Here is an 18,947-nt window from a genome sequence, read left to right as displayed (position 1 = left end):
TCTTTCCCTCAATCCCCCTTTTCTTCCCCGCTTCTTCTCTTCCTCTGCTGCCTCCTCATTTCCTCCTCTAAATCCTTTTCTACAGAGGAATAAAGGAAGAGAAGAAGAAGAGGACGAGAAAGAGAGGGAGGATGTCGAAAACAAGAATAGAATAAGAGAAGAGAAAGAAAAAGAAAAAATGAGGTAGTGGAAGAAAGGGAAAACTGGAAGAAGAAAAGAAAGAGGGTTGGAAAGAAGGGTGGAGAGGAAAAGAGGAAAGACAGAAGGGAGGAAGAATGGACGAACAAGTGGTTTGGAAAGGAAGAAAGAGGACAAGAAAAACGACTAGAGACAGGAAGGAAGGAGGGATTGAACAAAGAGGAGGAAAAATCCACGTGATTTTCTGGTCGACCTGTTGATAACAAATAAAACAGAGTGAGGAGTTAACGGGAGGAGGAGGAGGAGGAGGAGGAGGAGGAGGAGGAGGAGGAGGTCATCTAGTCCAGTCAGTCATGAATCATCATCCTCATCATCATCTTCATCACAAACGAGGGACACATCGGTCCACACGCGGCCCCCGGTTGAGGACAGATTACCATCCATCATAATTACTGCTCAAATGGTTTTCCCCATGCTGGACCAGTAAACCCGCACCCGGTCCCGGTCCCGTGGTTCAGGATCTGCAGGACCACGATCCCTCTCTGCCCTCTGCTGGAGAAACCCGGCACCGCATCGTGGCTGGGACCGGAGCCCCGCGCCCACCTCCGGCTGTCCAATCACAGCTCTGGATCCCGCCCCCCTCACACTGACTGACAGTCGCGGTTGTGTGCACACGTCTTAGTTGAATTATTTAAATATTACAGGAAGCGAAAGGTCACAGGTACGAAGCTGGTGTCGGTTGTTTCTAAAGCGAAGCTGAAACCGGCTGAGTCTATTATATTAAAGGGATTCTTTTCCTCTTTAAAAAGAGCTGAACTGTTTTTCCCCCGGTTCCGTAACGTTGGGGCCTCTCGCTCTGATGAGCCCCGGCTCTTCCTTAACCCTTTATTTGAACAGGATGTGTACTTTATTTTGGCGGTGGGGCTCAGGAGCTGATCTCCCATAGTTCTGGTGTTTGTGTGTTTTTCGTCTGTGTTTTATGTTCAGCGGATGATGCTTTGTGACTCGACGTCAGACGGGACGACGGCACCAAGGCTTCATTAGTGCCTCCACAAAATGTGTTTACACACCAGCATCAACCGGTGTCATCGCCCCGTCAGCAGCCACGTGTGCCGTGTGTCTGCGGCCAGCGGGCGGCGCTGTTGCACAACACTTCGCTGAGCACCGGAGCAGCTGAGTGCAGCGTGGTGGCAGAGCACATCCACCCTGAGGGATTCTGGGTCCACTGGGTTCTCCGCCCAGACCCAGAACCGCTAAAGGGTCTCAGCTCAGAAACCAGGAAAAGGACTGACAGCACAGTGTAGTTTAAACGTTTAAAAGTTTACTTCAGTAAAAGTTCATCCCCATGAACTTCAAGTACCGAAAGTAAAAGTTCTCCTCCCTCACAATAAGACACAGTGGATGTAATAACGTGTCCGCATCACCTCAACGGTGCAGCTGGTAAAGGTGGAGCTCATGTGATCATCTTTAGAAAAAGCAGCTCAATCTATAATCACAGTAGCTAGTAACTAAAGTGGTCGGATAAATGTAGTGGAGTACAAGTGTGAAGCGGCAGGAAATGGAAATACTGGAATGGAAGACGTAGAGTACCTCAAAATCATACTTAAGTACGGTACTTGAGTAAATGTACTTAGTTACTTTCCACCACGCAGGATGCAGGAAACTCCGTTTGATCCCGGATCCAGACTTAAAGGACTCTTCCACAGATTCATCGCTTCACTCCGAAAACGTTGTCGGACTCGTGATGGACGGATTTTAAAAGAGAGATGTCGCTTTTTTTTATTCCTCACATTCTTCCTCTGAGGCAAAACCCGGCGCCTACATTACCCACAATTCAACCCGTCAGAGGTCTGGGTGGGTAATGGTGGTAGCTGCGAACGTTTCCTGGAGCCTGCAGCAGAGACGACTTTCTTTCCCAGTCAGGAGTTTTCGATCTCCTTCACCTGTCGCCGAGACTTTAAGGTGTGCAAAGACTTTCCGACCTGGGGGAGGCCGGAATCCCTGAAACTGGTCCGGACCATCAGCAGCCACCAGGCCCGCACCGTTCGATTGCAGTCTCAATATCCACGTCAAAACCTGTTCAGATCTGAGCCTTGGAGGCTCTGAAACCGTCTGACCTGCGTCCTACTGAGCACGAATCAGAAAAGGATCCACAGACTGTTTGGACGCAGCAGCTGGAGGACTCACACAAAGTAGGAAAGTGGATCAAACTGCTCCCTTTCTAACGTTTTTACACCGGCTACCAGTTTGCTCCAGAACCGACTTCCAGATTTTACTTGATACCTCTACAGCGCTTCACGGCCTGGGCCTAGACGACGTCACCGACTTACCGGTCCCACGCCGGCAGGGGCCTCCCGTGCTGGGGCGACGACTAGAGGGGACTGGCAGGGACCCTCTTTGGGTCATATTTTAAAACGTATTTTTATCAAAAGGCTTGTGCGACCTGGTTTACTTCTGGTTAACTGACTGTCAGGTGCGTCTGGACGCAGAATGACAGGTGGACGTGTCTTTCTTCCTTGTTGTTTCACGTTGTAAAAGACTCTGTGCCTCGGACGAGTGGAGTCCTGTGAAGACGGCTGTCTCGGTTTTTACCACTTTTACCTACGACTCCTGCCGACGTCTGACTGTCAGCGCTCCGACGGTGTCTGATCTGGGATCTGCTGCTCACCACGAACGAAGTGGACCGTCTTACTGGACTCCAGTCTGAATGCGGGACCTTTATCTCGCTCTGCCGACTGAGTCCAGTTCTCCTCCGGCGGGTTCTTCGTGCAGGGACAGTAGGGGACATTAAACAGACCTGTCCCACGTCACAGGAAACAATCCCATAATGCCCTGCCGGAGGTCAGTGTAGTTTTATCTGGACTGAGGGATTCGTTCTTGGTTGTCGTCGTTTAATCAGAGCTGCTCTTCCACCACAGATCATCCTGTAGCACCAACGGCTCGTTCATTTTGATTGTTGTACAGGTTTTTCTCTTTACTCTTCTGGTCTGTGTGCAGCCGATTCAAGGGGCAGTTCTTCTGGTCCTCCTGCTCCGTTTGATCCTGTGTCTTTGCCTCGGATCAGATGACAACCATTTGCAGTTTGAGCTGCAGCTGCGGGGTTTTCACATCTAGCGGGTCACGATCTCACCTCCGGAGAACAAAATCAGTCTCTGTGACGTTTTATTTATTTAGACGTGTCGCGTTTCACTTCTTCAGTTTAATTCAGTTTCCAGTAAATTGGATTTCCCAACACGAGCTAAAAATCTGCCTCAGAGCCGTGAAGCGACAAAAACTGTTTGATTTTTTCGTTTATTGGTTGGATTCAAAGTAAGAAACTGTGGAACTGACTTGAGAAATATTTCATTTAAGTGTAAAAACAGTAAAAGTACTGGAGCCACGTCCCAGTACGGCGTTGGAAAGGAAGAACTGAACTTCCCAAAGCCGAATTTTTCTGTCCTGATTTTACACAGCTGCTTTTACCCAGAGTGTCTGAGCTGGAGGAAAATCCATGTGTCACACCCACAGGTTGTGTGAATAAAAGCGTGTGAGCTGAAGTAAATGACAGGACAGATGTGGAGCAGCTGTTTAGTTAATCTGCACTAAATAAATGCAGGTGTGAGCTGATGATCTGTTACGGAAAAGACGATGGTTTTTCTCTTTTTCTGCTTCAGTGACTGGAAGAAGATTTTTAGTGTTTAGACAGACATGGATGGATGGAGAGACAGAGAGACAGATACATAGACAGAGAGACAGACAGAGAGAGAGACAGACACATGGATGGATGGAGAGACAGAGAGACAGAGAGAGACAGATAGATAGATAGATAGATAGACAGAGAGACACAGAGAGAGAGAGACAGACACGTGGATGGATGGAGAGAGAGAGAGAGAGAGAGAGACAGAGAGACAGACAGAGAGAGAGACAGACACATGGAGAGACAGAGAGACAGAGAGACAGACAGAGAGAGACAGACACATGGATGGATGGAGAGAGAGACAAATAGACAGAGGGACAGACACATGGATGGACGGATAGAGAGACAGACAGACAGACAGATAGATAGATAGACAGAGAGAGAGACAGACACATGGATGGATGGAGAGACAGAGAGACAGACAGACAGACAGATAGATAGATAGATAGACAGAGAGAGACAGAGAGAGAGACAGACACATGGATGGATGGAGAGACAGAGAGACAGACAGATAGATAGACAGAGAGACAGGCAGAGAGAGAGACAGACACATGGATGGATGGAGAGACAGAGAGACAGACAGATAGATAGATAGACAGAGACAGACAGAGAGAGAGACAGACACATGGATGGATGGAGAGACAGAGAGACAGACAGAGAGAGACAGACACGTGGATGGATGGATAGAGAGACAGACAGACAGACAGATAGATAGACACAGAGAGACAGACAATTAGAGAGACAGGCAGATAGACAGATATATAGATGGATAGATAGACAGGGAGCTGCAGGTGACGTAGGGGCCGTGAGGATGACGTCAGCCCCTCTGTGTCTCGGGGTGTGCTTGTTTGTGAGAGGAAGAGGCTGGTTGGATGTTGGGCGGGGTCTGAGGAGAGAGAGAGAGAGAGAGAGAGAGAGAGAGAGAGAGAGAGAGAACTGAAAAACCTCCCGATCCTCCTGCTGCTGCTGCACAGACGAACAAGAAGAAGAAGAAGAAGAAGAACCGACCGAGAGACAGACAGGACGACGGACAGAGTGGAGGACAGACGGACGGACAGCCGGGGAGGATGGGCCGGCGGAGCGGCCGTCGGTAGCGCTCTGTTTTCGGGGACGGAGCTCCAGGATGAGCGTAGCGCTGCAGGACCTACGGAACACCGTGAGTACACACACACACACATGCACACACGTATATACATATATATATATACATATATATATGTATATATGTATATATGTATATATGTAACACACGCGTACCCGCGACACAGTCGCAGCTCGCACGCTACCGTGCGTCTCGGTCGCACCGGGTCCGGGTCTGCTCTGTGTCTGCAGCTGCGGCTGATGGTGATCACCTGTCAATCACCGTGATTGATTGACGGCGTGACTGGTCTGTAGGAAACCACGACCGCACTCAGCTCGGCGCGCGTTTGGTCGAGGTTCGGGAGCAGAAACGTTTTCAGGCCTGAAAGCAGCTTTCACCTCCTGCTGACGTCACTGATCAAACAGGCTGATTGGTCACATTACTGATCATCTCACACGCACACTGAACATGGAGACACCACGTGCTACAGACGTTTCTCTGCAGACTTTCACCAAAACTGCAAATTAAAAAAAAAAAAAAGTGTTTTGCTTTTTTGGTTTGAGGTTTGTTTCAGCGCATTTGAACCACAGAAGAAGAAGAGACAGGATGAAAGCCTCTTCTTCTTCTTTACATTCGTGAGGACAGGAAACATGTTGCTGCATCGTCTTTTCCAAGCTGCTGCTCAGCTGGAAGCGTCGCTGGGTTAATCGGTGGCTGGACGAACGCCACCGCACCAGGCAGCCGCCGCTTCCACCCGTAAAACCTCCAAGCGTCCAAAAACACCCACGTCTCAGTCCGTCGTTTCTGCCGCAACGTGAGTCCGCAGACCCTCTTTTCTTAAAGTGTCTGAAACTCATAATAAATCAGCCTCTGCAGGAGGAACATTTCAATCTGTTTCCAATAAAAGAAACCATCTTGTGTCGACGATCAGAGTCTGTGTCCCGGACGAAGACAGAAAAAAGCAGCGGCTGCTCCAGAGGAAGAAGCGGGAACTCGGCTGGAATTGTTCTTAAAGCAGCTGAAACAAGAGTCCGATCATCGATTGGGGCTGAAAGCTTCTTCTGTCACGGCGACCCGGGTCTGTTTCAGCTGCCCCGCCTGGAAACCACCCGTCTGACAGAACCGGTGTTTGTCCCACGGCGACGCGACGCTCGGGTCCTGACTCGAAGCCTGGTTCTCTCTTCTCACGCCGGTTTAACGGATATTTTTAGATGCATGAAAAGGTAAAACTATAAAGCATAAAAAGTCTGAAAAACAGATTCCCTCCCTCGCTATCCATCTCCTGACGACAACAATCCGTTTATTGATTAGTTGATCGACATGAAATGAATCTATTAATCAGTTTAATCATTTTTCCATCAGAAAAGTTTCCCGTTTCTCCAGTTCTGTCGCGGGGAAATCTTTGGGCTTTTCACCGTTGGTCGGACAAAGCGAGACGACTGAACTTAGACTAAAGGATTCGTTGTTTAATCAACAAACTAATCGAGAGATTAATCGATGATAAAATCAATCAGTAGTCGCATCATCGCCGGTTTCGTTTCCAGATCAGAAACCCGGTGAAACCATCTCATCTCCCGATTACTTTAGTTATGACGACTCGAACCAGACACGCTTTACTGACTCCACGGCTCAACGTTGGCCCAGTGCCGGCAGGCCGTGCAAGAGACGGTGATCGGCAGATGTCTGTGGACCGTCAGTTTGTTGTTGCAGCGGCTAAAAACGGCCAGCGGGGTCTTTAGAGATTTACAGGTGAGCAGACGTCTGCGGGTTTCATACGTCACAGCGTTACTGTGCAGGTGACGCCGCGTTGGTGGGGGTTTGTCTCGGACCGGGATCAGAAACGGGGTTTAACGCCGAGTCCGTTCTCACAAACGGGGAGTTTCCGTCGGTGCTGCGCTGCAAAACAATCAAATTATACAAAGTAAGAGAAAATGCAAGGACAGCGACGGTCATGAGGTCGTGAATGTGGGACAGAAACTTACGGTGAAACTGTGTGAAACATGCGACAGTGAAAAAAGCTGTAGAGTTTAAAATGAAGGGGAAAGTGTTCAGTTTAAAGAAAACGTGCAGATGTTTGTGAATGTAGCTTCCAGCCATGGATCAGTCCGCGCTTTGATAAAGGTCAGTTCAGTAGAAAGACCGCGGACGCTAGCGGATCAGCTGACGGCAGCCGCCGGCATCACGCGGACAGAAACGGACAAAAGCGCGGCTCCGGTCCGAGAGCCGGAGCTTCTCAGACTCACGTCAAACAAACGCCGCTAACCTCTGACCCCCGACACTCGGCACGAGGCGGTGCCATCGTCCCACCGGACACCCGGAAACCAACCGGTGCTCTGCAGGCTAAGCAGCTGACTAGTTGACTGACAGAACCTGAACAGTTCTGGAAACACTTCTGCTCATTGATCGGTTACCAGCTTCTCCAATGGGAATCTTTGCTTGTTTTCCTACATTTTCTCTGACGGTAAAATCGACACCTGTGGATGGAAACGTTGCGACAACAGACGAGCTTCAGGGAAGAAAGACGCTCATTTTCCACCTTATTCGGTCATTTCATTCAGAAAATACCGCAACTGTCGACGTGTCGATGATGACAAGAGCTGGAAATAGCTGTCGTTATTAACCGTCACCTGTGATGGAATAATACGACCTTACCTGGGAAAAAAAAGGTTGATAAAACGCACATTTACAACAAATATAGACGAAAACAGTTGAGGCCTTAAAACTGGATTTTTAAGACAAAGTCCCTCAAGACCAGAACCACAAGGTGGAGGTCTCAGCATCGCCGAGATTGTTCTTCAATGGAACAAATTAGTGGTTAATCGGCCTAATTGGACAGAAACGATGGGGAGTCAACCTGGGGCTTTGGGGGGTCTTCAACGAGTGCGTCTTGTTTTTTTTGAGTCTTCATAACTGAACTAAACACACGATGAGATGTGTCAGATTCTGGGAGCGTCACCTCCTCCACCCATTCCGCCTTAAAAAGGACGGACTCCCCCTTTAATCCAACGTTAACCAGGGCAGTCGGCCAACACGAAACCTTCCCGCTTCTCTCACGGGTTCACGGTCCCCGGACCATTTCTGAGGACGCGTCCGCGAGACCGTTGTAAAGTTTGGTTCTGAATAGACGCAGCTTTTATTTAATTCGCTGCATTTAAAGGCTGAGCCGACTCCAGTCACCTCAGGGCTGCCGGTGGTAGAAACACGTCGGATCGGTCTACAAGCAAGAGCCACAACGCGACAAATGCAGTTTCCAGTCCTCAAGGGACCATGAATAAATCTTTATTTGGGTTTAACAGGAAAACAGCACTAATTACCGAGTTCCTTCCAGGAAACCACCAACAAAGTCATAAGGAAGTTGCAGACGTGTGAAAAGAAGTCTTACCTGTTTGTCTAATGTGTGTGTTTGGTCACGGTGGCACTGAACTTTCAGAAAACGTTCAGAGAACAGTCTGGTTTGGTGAGTTCAGGGAACCGACAGAATCTGAACCCAACAGGCTGATCCGCATTTTTCTACACGCTGCCTGAGGAGACGAGCTCAGGGGACGGAAACACCCTCCACGTTGAGGTTGGGCTTGATTTCAGGGCCCGACGCCAGAGAAATATTTGAAACCTTTCAGGGAAATTTCCAGGGAAAATGGGGAGTTAAGTATCCTCTGCGGACTCCGGACCTCACCGAGAATTTACCCCTTTCTCTGGAAACCAGATGGATAGATCGTATTGTCTCCAATCTGATAAACTCTCCACGTTTGATTTGTCTTCAAACGTCAAAGATATTCAGCTCACTGTGATAGAAAACAGAAAACAATGACATTTTCCCTATTTGAGAGCCTGGAACCGTCAGATTTCAGCCCGAAAAGGCCTCGAACCAGGGACGTTGTGGTTCGTGGTCGGTGCCTTAAACCTCTGTTGTTGACGTTGACGTTCGATTTTTAGAAATGCAACGTTGCGAACACGGGGCATGAAAATGTAGTCTGAGAGGGTTTGTTGTTGTCAGGACAATAACACTGAGTTTTTCATCAGTCTGCCGCTCGTTTTCCTGATTATTTAATCAGTTGTCTCGTCTGTAAAATGAGACGAAACAGTAAAAATATCCACCGCAGCTTGTCAGAGCCCGAGGGGATGTCTTCAGATGTCTTGTCCAAAACAAGTTTTACTGTGATAAAAGATGAAAAAACAGAAAACACTGGAACCAGAGACTGAGAACCAGGTTTTTGACAAGTAACTGAAGTGATGATTGGTTTTCTGTCCATCGACTAATTGATTATTTCAGTTTCTGCTGTTTTCTTGGACTCTTTGTATCAGACTTTCTTTGTGTGAGCATTCCCAAAGTTACTGCCAGCTTGCTGCTCACTGAGAGTGTGTGTGTGTGTGTGTGTGTGTGTGTGTGTGTGTGTGTGTGTGTGTGCGCGTTGGGTTGGGCAGGGTTTACTGTTTCCTGTCTGCAGCTCTGTGACTTCCTGTCTTAAGACGCCCAGTTTCCATCCGAGTAACAAAACAAACCAAGACGCCCTGAACCACCACCGCCGCTGCTGCTGCTGCCGCTGAGTCTGTTCTGTGTTCGATGCCACCTTCATCGTTTTCATCATCTTTGTCGTCGTCGTCGTCTTCATCATCGTCGCTTCCATCTGAGCAAACGAACGTTTCCCTTGTTCGTTGTCTTAATACCTGATCTTTATCATCTTCACCACCTTCGTCCTCATGACTAGAGCTGCGAGTAATGATTAATAATAATCCGTAATTATCCTAATTATCAATAATTATCAACCTTTTTTTTTTTTTCCTTGATTAAATGATTGATCATCTGGTCTATAAAATCTCATTTTCTCACATTTTCACTTTATAGTGAAACACGACGTCTTCAAATGTCTCGTTTTGTCCAAAACCCAGAGATTCAGTTACTGTGAGAGAAAACGGAGAAGATGAAACTGGTTCAGCTTCGGTTTGAAAAATGACTCCAGTGATCAACTGATGGTCACAGTAGTGATTCTGTTAATCAACTGATCCAGAGCTTCAACGATGAGTCCAACGGTCGACTGACCAGCGGAAAAATAACCGGAAACATTTTGGATAATCAATGTATCGACTCATTTTCCAAGGAAAATGGCGAACTAAACAAGAAGCCTTCTCAGTTTCCAGCCTCTCAAATGTTTTTCTCTGTTTTCTGTCACAATGAACCGAATCTCTCTGGGTTTTGGACGAAACAGGACAGCCTTAGTCAGCAGAGGTGACTAATCGATTAATCGACCGTGAAAACAATCGTTAGTCGCAGCCCTAGACTAATCATTTACCTTCCGACTGGTTTCAGTGGTTTCAGAGGTCGGGACCAGCGGACTCAGACTGGTCTCTGTTGGTTTGACTAGGGTGGATGGAGCTCTGGGGGGGAGCAGGGGGCAGTAAATGAGGCCGGACCTGTGTTGTGTCGAGGAGGTGTTTCTGCACAGAGGTCACAGGTCACAGAGGAGCGGCTGAGACGGGAGGTGGTGATGACCTGCAGGTGCTGAGGTCCGGAGGCAGCTGGTGGAGGAGGTCCAGTGTTGGTCAGCAGAATTAAATTCAGCTTTACTTTGTTTAATTTTCATCGCCCCCCCCCAGGATTCATCAGGTCACAAACACAGAAGCATCACACACACGCTGATGGAACCGGCAGAGCTCAGGTGTTCAGACTGAAACCAGGGTCTGCGTACGAGAGGGGCCGTTGTCTCAGGTCAGAAGCTGAAATCTGATCCAGGAACCTGGTTCTGATCATTTCTCTTCTGTCTGAACCACCAGCCGCTAAACTGTAGAGTTACGCTGTTCGCATCACACGGCCGTCTACCAGGAGTATCTCCTCTACCTTGATTTGCCGATGCGTCCTCAGGTGCCGGACGACGCCGTGGAGGGGGTGTTGGCGCTGCACTGGACCCGTCCCGTTCAGAGGGATGAGGGGCCTGTCTTTTCTATCAGAGCAAGGACAGATGTCCCCCAACTCCCATGGAAACCACACAAAACACGTTGATCACAACATAATCATCATGTTTAGATGTTTTCTTCAGTAACGGCAGGACTGCAGGGACTGTCCAGTGACTGTTGTCTGTTTCCGTGGCTACGGTACAAAAGGCAACTGCTAGTCGTTAATGCAGCGTGACTCTTCGCGGTTCAGGGTTTAAACCGTAAAGGCTAAAGACCACAGAGGTGCAGGTAGTTTCTAGTCCGTCCTCAGAAACCCCTCGGCCCGTTTCACCAGGTCCGGTGAAGCTGACTGACCAGGTCTTCTCTTTAAATCCTGATCCTAAACTGGCGCCTGGCACTTCCAAGACGTTACACGACTCGACTGGAAACGAGAAAACATAAGAAGCCGGGGTTGAAATGGCCCAGAGAGCTTTTCAGATTGTTCTCCTGTTTATCGTAAACGGATCAGATCAGCTTTGTTTTCATCCTCCCGTCACATACTCGTCCTTCACTTTCAAAGGCTTCTCATGTAATTTACTGATGAATGAACTTTTCCCACTGTTTCCTGCATGGAAATGTAATTTTGTTGTCATGTGGCTCTGCTCTGCCGCACTGATGACTAACTGATCCGGATTTATTGATGCTGGATGTCCGCATGTGCGCAGTGTCCTGCCCGCCCCGTCCCTCGGTGTTTGCTGTTAAAGAGAAGCGTGGGCTGGAGTTAATGTTCAGCAGCTGCTGCAGTTCGATGCGAGAGGACGCGGGGCTGGTCTGCACGCGCTCAGTGACGCGGTGACGAGGGCGTCTGTCCGTATGATCTTTTATTATTGTTAGTCGGACCTTCTCCTGTTGACGTCTTCACTCCGAACCCTTAAACACCGTCTGAAACTCTTCTACTTATTACACCTCTTACTTACTAAAACGTTTCCTGTGGAGATTTTGACCTCTACTTGCGTTAGGGGGATTTTTTTTTCTTTTTTCTTTTATGTTTGTTTATCTCATGCAGCTGCAACCAGTGGTTTCACACTGTTCCACTCATCTACGGGTGGCTGCAACACAACAATATGTGCAGCGATGCAGCAGCAAAGGCAGTGGAGGAGAAGGCTGTTAGCTAGTAAACATGGACGTAACTAATGCTGGATTTAATCTGGCTTTATGAGGAAGCAAACGCATTCAGCACATTTGTTAGACCTCCAGGGCGCGCACAGTCAGTTTTGAGGAAAAACACTGAAGGCAAACAGTAAAACTCCACGGGACACCTTCAGTATCATCTGTTTCTGCTGCGTCTGACAGAACTTTTGACTTGTTTTTTCAGATGTTCATGTGGTGTCCAGATACTTTTTTCCAGATGCCGTCTTTCAGGTGTCCACATATACTTTTTCAGGTGTTTTTTCACGTCTCTACATACTTTTTTTGCAGCTGCCTTCGTGAGTTTCTCGTGGTAACGTATAGTATTCTCATTTAGTGTTTGGAAACTTCTGCTACTGCAGAAATAGAAATGTTTCTAGCAGCAGTTTGTGTAGAAGGGTGCGTTTTTTGTTTTTTGTTTTTTTTCTCTTTTGATGAGCTAGGCTAACGGTTTCCCCCCGCTTCCAGTCTTTGTGCTAAGCTAGGCTAAACACATGTTGGATGCACAGAGACGAAACTGATCCATCTCGTTGTTTTGATGCGGAGAAACGTAGATGAGTTGCTGATGGTTAAAATGTTTCCTCGGCAGTGTTTGTGTGTCAGGTCGGAGTACGGAGGCTGCGAGGGGACAAAAGGAATTCACGGCCAGGACTGACTGACAAACACAGAGAGACAGACAGACAGATGTTATATAAGCTGCAGTGAACTCCATTAGAGCTGAATGGAGATGATTCACACACATTATCTAATTACACACACACACACACACACACACACACACACACACACACACACACAGTGACATCACCCTCTACACAGAGATATAACACACACTCCCGTCTCCTAGCAACCCCACTCGCCCACTCCCCCCTCTCTCCCCCTCTGCGTGCGTCATCAATTAAAGAGAACAGAGCTGGACGAGAGACACCAACAGAGACTGAAACAGAGAGAGAGAGAGAGAGAGAGACAGGCAGACAGACGGGTTTCAGTGAGGGTGTTGGGGAAGGAAACAGTTGGAAACCTTCAGTTTCCTGCAGGACATCAGACAGCAGAAGTAGGACACTGAGACTCTGTGGAGACTCAGGGGACAGACAGGAAGACGTTTCCACCCACCTGACCAGGACTGACACTGAGACAGATCTGCTGCTACTGCTGTTTCAGACCAGAACTTGGTTTCCAAAAGGCTTCTTAAGGCTCATCTGATGGTGAAATCCATCAAAACGACCTTAAAGCGAAGACTTATTTCTGAAAAGCTTCGTAGCTTCAGAGTCTCTCAGAAATGATGGTAGATTTAGAACTAAGTCCTACCAACAATCTGAGGTTCAGAGCGTCTTAGGAACCGAAAACTACTTGTTTCACTCAAGGTTTTCCCCTTCTTTCATTTCAAAGTCTTTACTCTGAGACGCTGTCTCGCGGTTGTTTTGACTGTAGGATATTGTGGGTGTTTTAACTCAGACTCGTGGGTATTTGACTCTGACTGGTCCTGGTCTCACGGGGGGACTTGTGTTTTGTGTTTGTTTCGGCTCAGACCGAGACTTGGGTGTTTTGACTCAGAATCGGGACTCTGACTTGTCTCGGTCTCGTGTGAATTTTGAATCAGATTCGTGGGTGTTTTGACTCTGGTTCGTCTGTGTTTTCGCTTGGACTTGTCCCCGGTTCACAGGCATTTTGTGGGTTTTTCGAGTTGGACTCATCCCTGACTCTGGTGTTTTAACTTGTGGGGGTTTTGCCTCAGTCTAGTGCTCAATCTCCTAGGTGTTTTGGACTTATCTCAGTCTTGACTTCTTAAGCACTGAGACAGGAAAGGGTGCTCCCCAAACTGTTGACACAACGTTGGAAGAACACTGCTGTTTAAAATATCAGTAGATGCTGGAGCACGAATATTTTCCTTCATCTGAACCGAGGGGCTCACACCAGGGAAATCTACAGAGGCCCTGGGGACCTGAGAGGAAAAAGTGTCTTTATTTTGTGCTAACAACATAAAAAAAGACATCTCTCAGGACATGGGGGGGATGAGCGCAGATGAAAGGTCAAGAGGTCAGCAAAGTCATTAGGATCGCGAGTATCCGTGGATCTGTTCTGCCGTCCTGTAGTTGTAATGCTTCCATGCAGAACGCTGCAGCAGCATTAGTGGCTGCACTGCTCTGCACCACGTTGGCGTCCACGGTAACCAAACGCAGTATTCGAGCTGCCGTTGTGGTGAAACGGTGTGAACTCGGCTGCGGTTCAAGTTTGCACAACTTGTTTGTGTGGCTGACCCAGGGTCTGTGTGTGTGTGTGTGTGTGTGTGTGTGTGTGTGTGTGTGTGTGTGCTCTCTCTGCAGGGTGGAGCGCTGCACTGTTTATATTTCTGCCACACAATGACTTGGGGGGGGGGGTGTAAACAGAGGAAGTGGAGATTTATTTGATCACAGTTAAATATCTCCTCATGCTGAGCCTGCGCTCTGCTCTGCCTTCACTTTAACGTTACAGTCCTGATCCGTCACTGCTCTCCGCTTCAGTTTAAACTGTGGCATTTGATCAGATTCAACTAGATTAAATTCTAAATAAACTTTAGTCACCGTACGACTCGAATACAGTTTGTCAGCTAAAGAGCAAACGTGCATACAGGGATAAATAGAGGCCAACAGACCGGTGGCGTAATCGCAGAAAGAATAAATGTAGCTGTGACTCTGCATCCAAAACATAAAGCGGCTATGAAATGAACATTAGGATCAAAATCTAAAAAATTGCATGTACAGCAGACTGCTCTGGTTATTTGGCCCATCCCACATGAGATTATCAAACGTAAAACATTTAACAAGCATCCTCTGGTAACACGTGTATAAAACTAAAGGATACAAACCTCAGACCCAACATTATATTTACCTGTAAACCTTCAAATAAAGAAAAGAAGTGCTACTCGTCTGCGGTTTGTCCCGATAAAGAGCCAACTTACCGGCTTATTGAAATCTCCATTCACAAAACGCAAGAAGAACCAAATGAAACTCGTTTTCTGTCATTGAGACAAGTTACTGGACAAATCTGATTTTTATTTTCTCTCTCTGACCTCTGACCTTAGAATACCACGTAATACCGACATAATTCTCAGTACCGGATACATAGTTAAATATAAATGTACGCTTCGGAAAGAAGTAAAGACATCACGAGTCTGATTGGTTAACAGCGTCGTGTCGTCTTAACGGCTCATCGAAACCATCCAGAAAGAGCGACAGCAACAGGAAGCTCGAACCCCAGATTCACCCAGCCACATCCAGTAACAGCCGACGATGCATCTGGTTTAAACCATCCGCTAAAAACTAAAAGAGGCAAAGGTCAGAGTCCTTCTCGTAGCAGTGCGGCCAATAGTTATCGAGATATTTCACTATGAATCTCAAATGCCAGCCTGCCGGTGGCGCTAGAAGACAGGTCAGAGGGTCACCTAGAGTCACCTGGGCACCCTGAGTGTATTCATCACGATCCCTGCAATAGTCGTTGAGATATTTCAGTCTGGCCCAAAGTGGCGACCGACAGACAGACCAACATTGTTACCCCCAGAGCCGTGACGCCAGCGTGGCTAAGAGGTCCATCCAGTCCTCCACTATCTATACCAAGTTATCCTGGGGAGGGTCACTGGGGGCTGGAGATTATCCCAGCAGGCACTGGGTGAGACCTGGACCAGCAGCCAGGCTGACTTCACTTAGTTTTTATGAAGGTTGATGATCAGACGACTGAGTCTTGAAAAGCTCTGTCTTCTGTTCCCACTCTGGAGATTAGATTTATGCCGACTGTTTTCTCATTGATCTGCGTTAGTGTGGACGTTACTGACAGCCTGTCTGCCTCTCTGTCTGTCTGTCTGTCTCACCCTCTCTGCAGATGTCCAACTATAAGCGAGCTACGTTGGAGGAGGAGGAGATGTCGGATGCTCCGGCTGAGGCAGCCTCGTCTCCCGACAGACTGGAGGTCAGTGAACGCGACAAACGCACAGCAAACAGAAGAAGTAACAGAAAGTTGGTAGAGAGGAAAAAAACAGTTTGTCAGAGAAGCTCAGAGAGGACAGTGACTCAGCTGAGCTCAAACATGAGCTTTACAAATGTAACTTCAGTCATGCCCTCAGGAAATCTGCTCTCCCTTGGCCAGCTGGTCCCAGATGAAGTCCTGAATTCAGAGGGATTTAAATCCCAGGACAGAGTGACAGCACACCCTTCCCGGAGAAAGACCTTGGGGGGGGGGGCTCAGACTGAAAACACATGCGGGGGCCACCTCTGTGTGGGTCCACCACCCACAAAGACAGAAGCAGTGGGGGGTCTGGAGAACTGCCAGTCAGAAACTTTGCACAACAAAAGTCAGCTCTGTGGAGGAGAGGGCGGAGGAAGCTCTGGAAGAGGAGCTTCAGTTACACACAGCGATACATGCGTCGGACAAAGACTCAGCCCAACCGCCTCATACGGCAGCACCTCTGGAGCCAGAATCCTGGATACAGGCTGGACCGTCTCCTGTTTTGGTCCAGATTGAGAGGCATTACACAAGTTTAGGGTACTGACACAACCCTGTCTCAGAGAAATTCAGTTTATACACTAAACCAACGATGTAGTGCTGACGAACACAATCCCCCGGCTGGATCATTTTCAGAGGCAATGTTGTTTTGAGTCAATGGACACACACATTTGTTAACATTACTGGAGCCGCAGTGAGGTCTTTGGGGTGGAGGGAGGTTGCACAAAGTTCAGGACTGTCAAACCAGAGGTCAGGTTCACATCCTGACCCCCATCTGCAATTTAGACACCAGCGGCTCTTTGGTTCAGGTTCGGGAAAGATGGTGGTTTCGGTTCAGTGTAAATAAACAGGTTGTGTCTGAAGTCACTGTGAACTTCTTCTGTCTTAAACCAGACCAGGACCTTTCCTGGTCTGAAGCTGAACCAGGTGCTCTGGGAGTCTGAACAGAACCATAAACCAGTTTAATGATGCTGGAGTCACTACAGGTGGATGTTGTTTTGCAGGATCAGATATTTTGATGGAAAACAAACACGATGTCTGTGAGGATTTTACTGACACGTTCAGGATAAACGTGTTTGCGACTAGTCAGATACGTAAATCAACAACATTTCCTCCATTATGTTTCCGTCAAAACGTATCTGCTGTCGTGGATTAGTTGTGTAAAAACATCATTTCCAGGAGAAAGGGTTGGCTGATAAGACTCCGGCTGAGTAACAGTAACGTCATCTCACTCCCAGAGTGACACGATGGGCGTCTGAAGTCTCCGTGTACGTGCTGCGGTAAATAGGCCTGTTGTCTGTGCCTGTTTACTAAACAGCAGGTCCGAGTCCTGCCTTCTTGGGTCCGGTCCTAAAAAGCGTAAATGAGTTTCTGTTGGCGACTTGTCTCTGAGAAATTGCTTTCATTTTCCACCAATTTTCAACAGCAAACGCGCTTTGAGAGCGTTGGGGCGCAGGTGTTGCTGGTAGAATGCGCTGTTGTCAGGTCTAGAGGATTTAATCACCACTGAGCCTCATGGCTGGAAGACGGATCCCTCCTCTGTCGCTCTCCCTGAGCTTTCTTCTGGGTTTTTTCCCCACGTTGAAGGATTTTTGGGAGAATTTTTCCTTATCCCATTAGAGCGTTGAGGCACAGCGGGTGTTGCCTGCTCTCCGGATTGTAAAGACCCCTGAGGCAAAATTGAGATTTGGGCTGTATGAATAAAACTGGCTTGACTATCGGCCACTAACAGGCCACGATAGACCTTTGGCCGTACCTGATCCTAGATGAGCTCAACCCACTTTCCACCGTGTCACTCACTCACCGATGGTTCCTCCAGCCCCGTCCTGGTCCTCTTCCCGTTTTAACACCCATGCACTGCGCTCGGTGTCGGCTCGAGGTCATTGAAGTTAACAAACAGACAGAAACTGAACCAGAACACTTCAGGGATCAGGGTCATCAGTTGTAATAGTCTATCAACCAAATCTCGCTGGCCCTTGGCAGCACGCCGCTCTGCTCCCGCTCTCTCCTGGCGTCTGCCCTCAGACCGGCTCATGTTGAGTGAGACCCACCCTCTTGAGGTTTGCAACCAATCAAAACACAAATGACAACCTGTGAGCGTGGCGAGAGAAACACAACGCCGCTCAGATTATGGTTTTTCATCAATATTAAGGAGGAAATGTTCTCAGTGAACGTATCTGCAAAGAGGGAGCCGATCGTCCTGGACGCTTCACTCGGGACATATTCTGGACAAACTGGGAGGAGACCAGAACACACTGGAGAGGTTATACATGTGTATCCCATTGGGCCTCGGATTGGAGATGGACAGTTCTCGTCCAGCTGTTTGCATTCAGACTCTCTGTCTCTGTGTGTCTCTGTGTCTCAGATTGGTTTCAGGAAGGGAGGTGTGGACATCCTGGGCAGGAGGACTCAGCTGGAGGTTCTGCTCTCAGTCCTGCTGCTGGCTGCCCTGCTGTCTCTGCTGGCCTGTCTGCTGGTCCTGGGACTGGGATTCAGCTCAGGTAGATTTATCACACATACACCTGTCTCCTCCTTTCCTCCTTTGTTTATTCCCTATCTCCTTTCCCTCTCTTTCCACCTATCCTTCCCTGTCTCCTCATTTCAGTTCCAGCCTCCTCTTTTCCTTTCCCCTCCTTTCTTGACCCCGCATACCCCTCACTACCTTCTCCCGCCCTTTTCTACCACTTCTTTTCCTTCCCTCCCCGCTTTCCTACCTGCGCACCTCACCTTTCTACCTCCTCCTTTCCTTCGCCACCTCCTTATTTCCTTCTCTTCTTCCCTGCCTCCTCCTTCCTTTTCTTTTCCTTTTTCCTTTCTTTTTCCCTTTCCTCCCCCGTTTAACTTTCTCCACCTCTCTCCTTCCTACTCTGCTTCCTCCTTTCCTCCTCCTCTACTTTCCTATCTCCATCTCTCAGTCCCAACGTTTCCACTTCACCCTCTCTACCTCTTTATACGTCTCAGTCTCCCATTTCCTTTCCTTTTCTACCTCCGCACTTCCTTCCTAGCCTCCCCTCTCCTTTT

General features: G+C 48.2%; 1 protein-coding gene across 2 annotated transcripts in view; it reads left to right on the top strand.

Annotated features, from left to right (window-relative positions):
• Positions 1 to 4,795: 4,795 nt before the first annotated feature.
• The window catches only part of ece2b (endothelin converting enzyme 2b), a 34,066-nt gene continuing 19,914 nt past the window's right edge, over positions 4,796 to 18,947 (top strand). Inside the window, exons 1-3 of one of the 2 annotated variants that reach the window (XM_040130517.1) lie at positions 4,796 to 4,970; positions 15,807 to 15,893; positions 18,292 to 18,427. In XM_040130517.1, the coding sequence (XP_039986451.1) occupies positions 4,938 to 4,970; positions 15,807 to 15,893; positions 18,292 to 18,427 (256 nt within the window). In that variant the 5' untranslated portion in view covers positions 4,796 to 4,937. Of the gene's footprint in view, positions 4,971 to 12,996; positions 13,316 to 15,806; positions 15,894 to 18,291; positions 18,428 to 18,947 lie in introns of those variants that run through there. The other variant, XM_040130518.1, reaches the window with a different exon arrangement.

Source organism: Xiphias gladius, chromosome 7 (genome assembly GCF_016859285.1).
Source record: "Xiphias gladius isolate SHS-SW01 ecotype Sanya breed wild chromosome 7, ASM1685928v1, whole genome shotgun sequence".
Lineage (NCBI taxonomy): Eukaryota > Metazoa > Chordata > Actinopteri > Istiophoriformes > Xiphiidae > Xiphias > Xiphias gladius.
The sequence above is the reverse complement of the archived record's forward strand: the minus strand, read 5'-3'. Positions and strand labels throughout refer to the sequence as shown.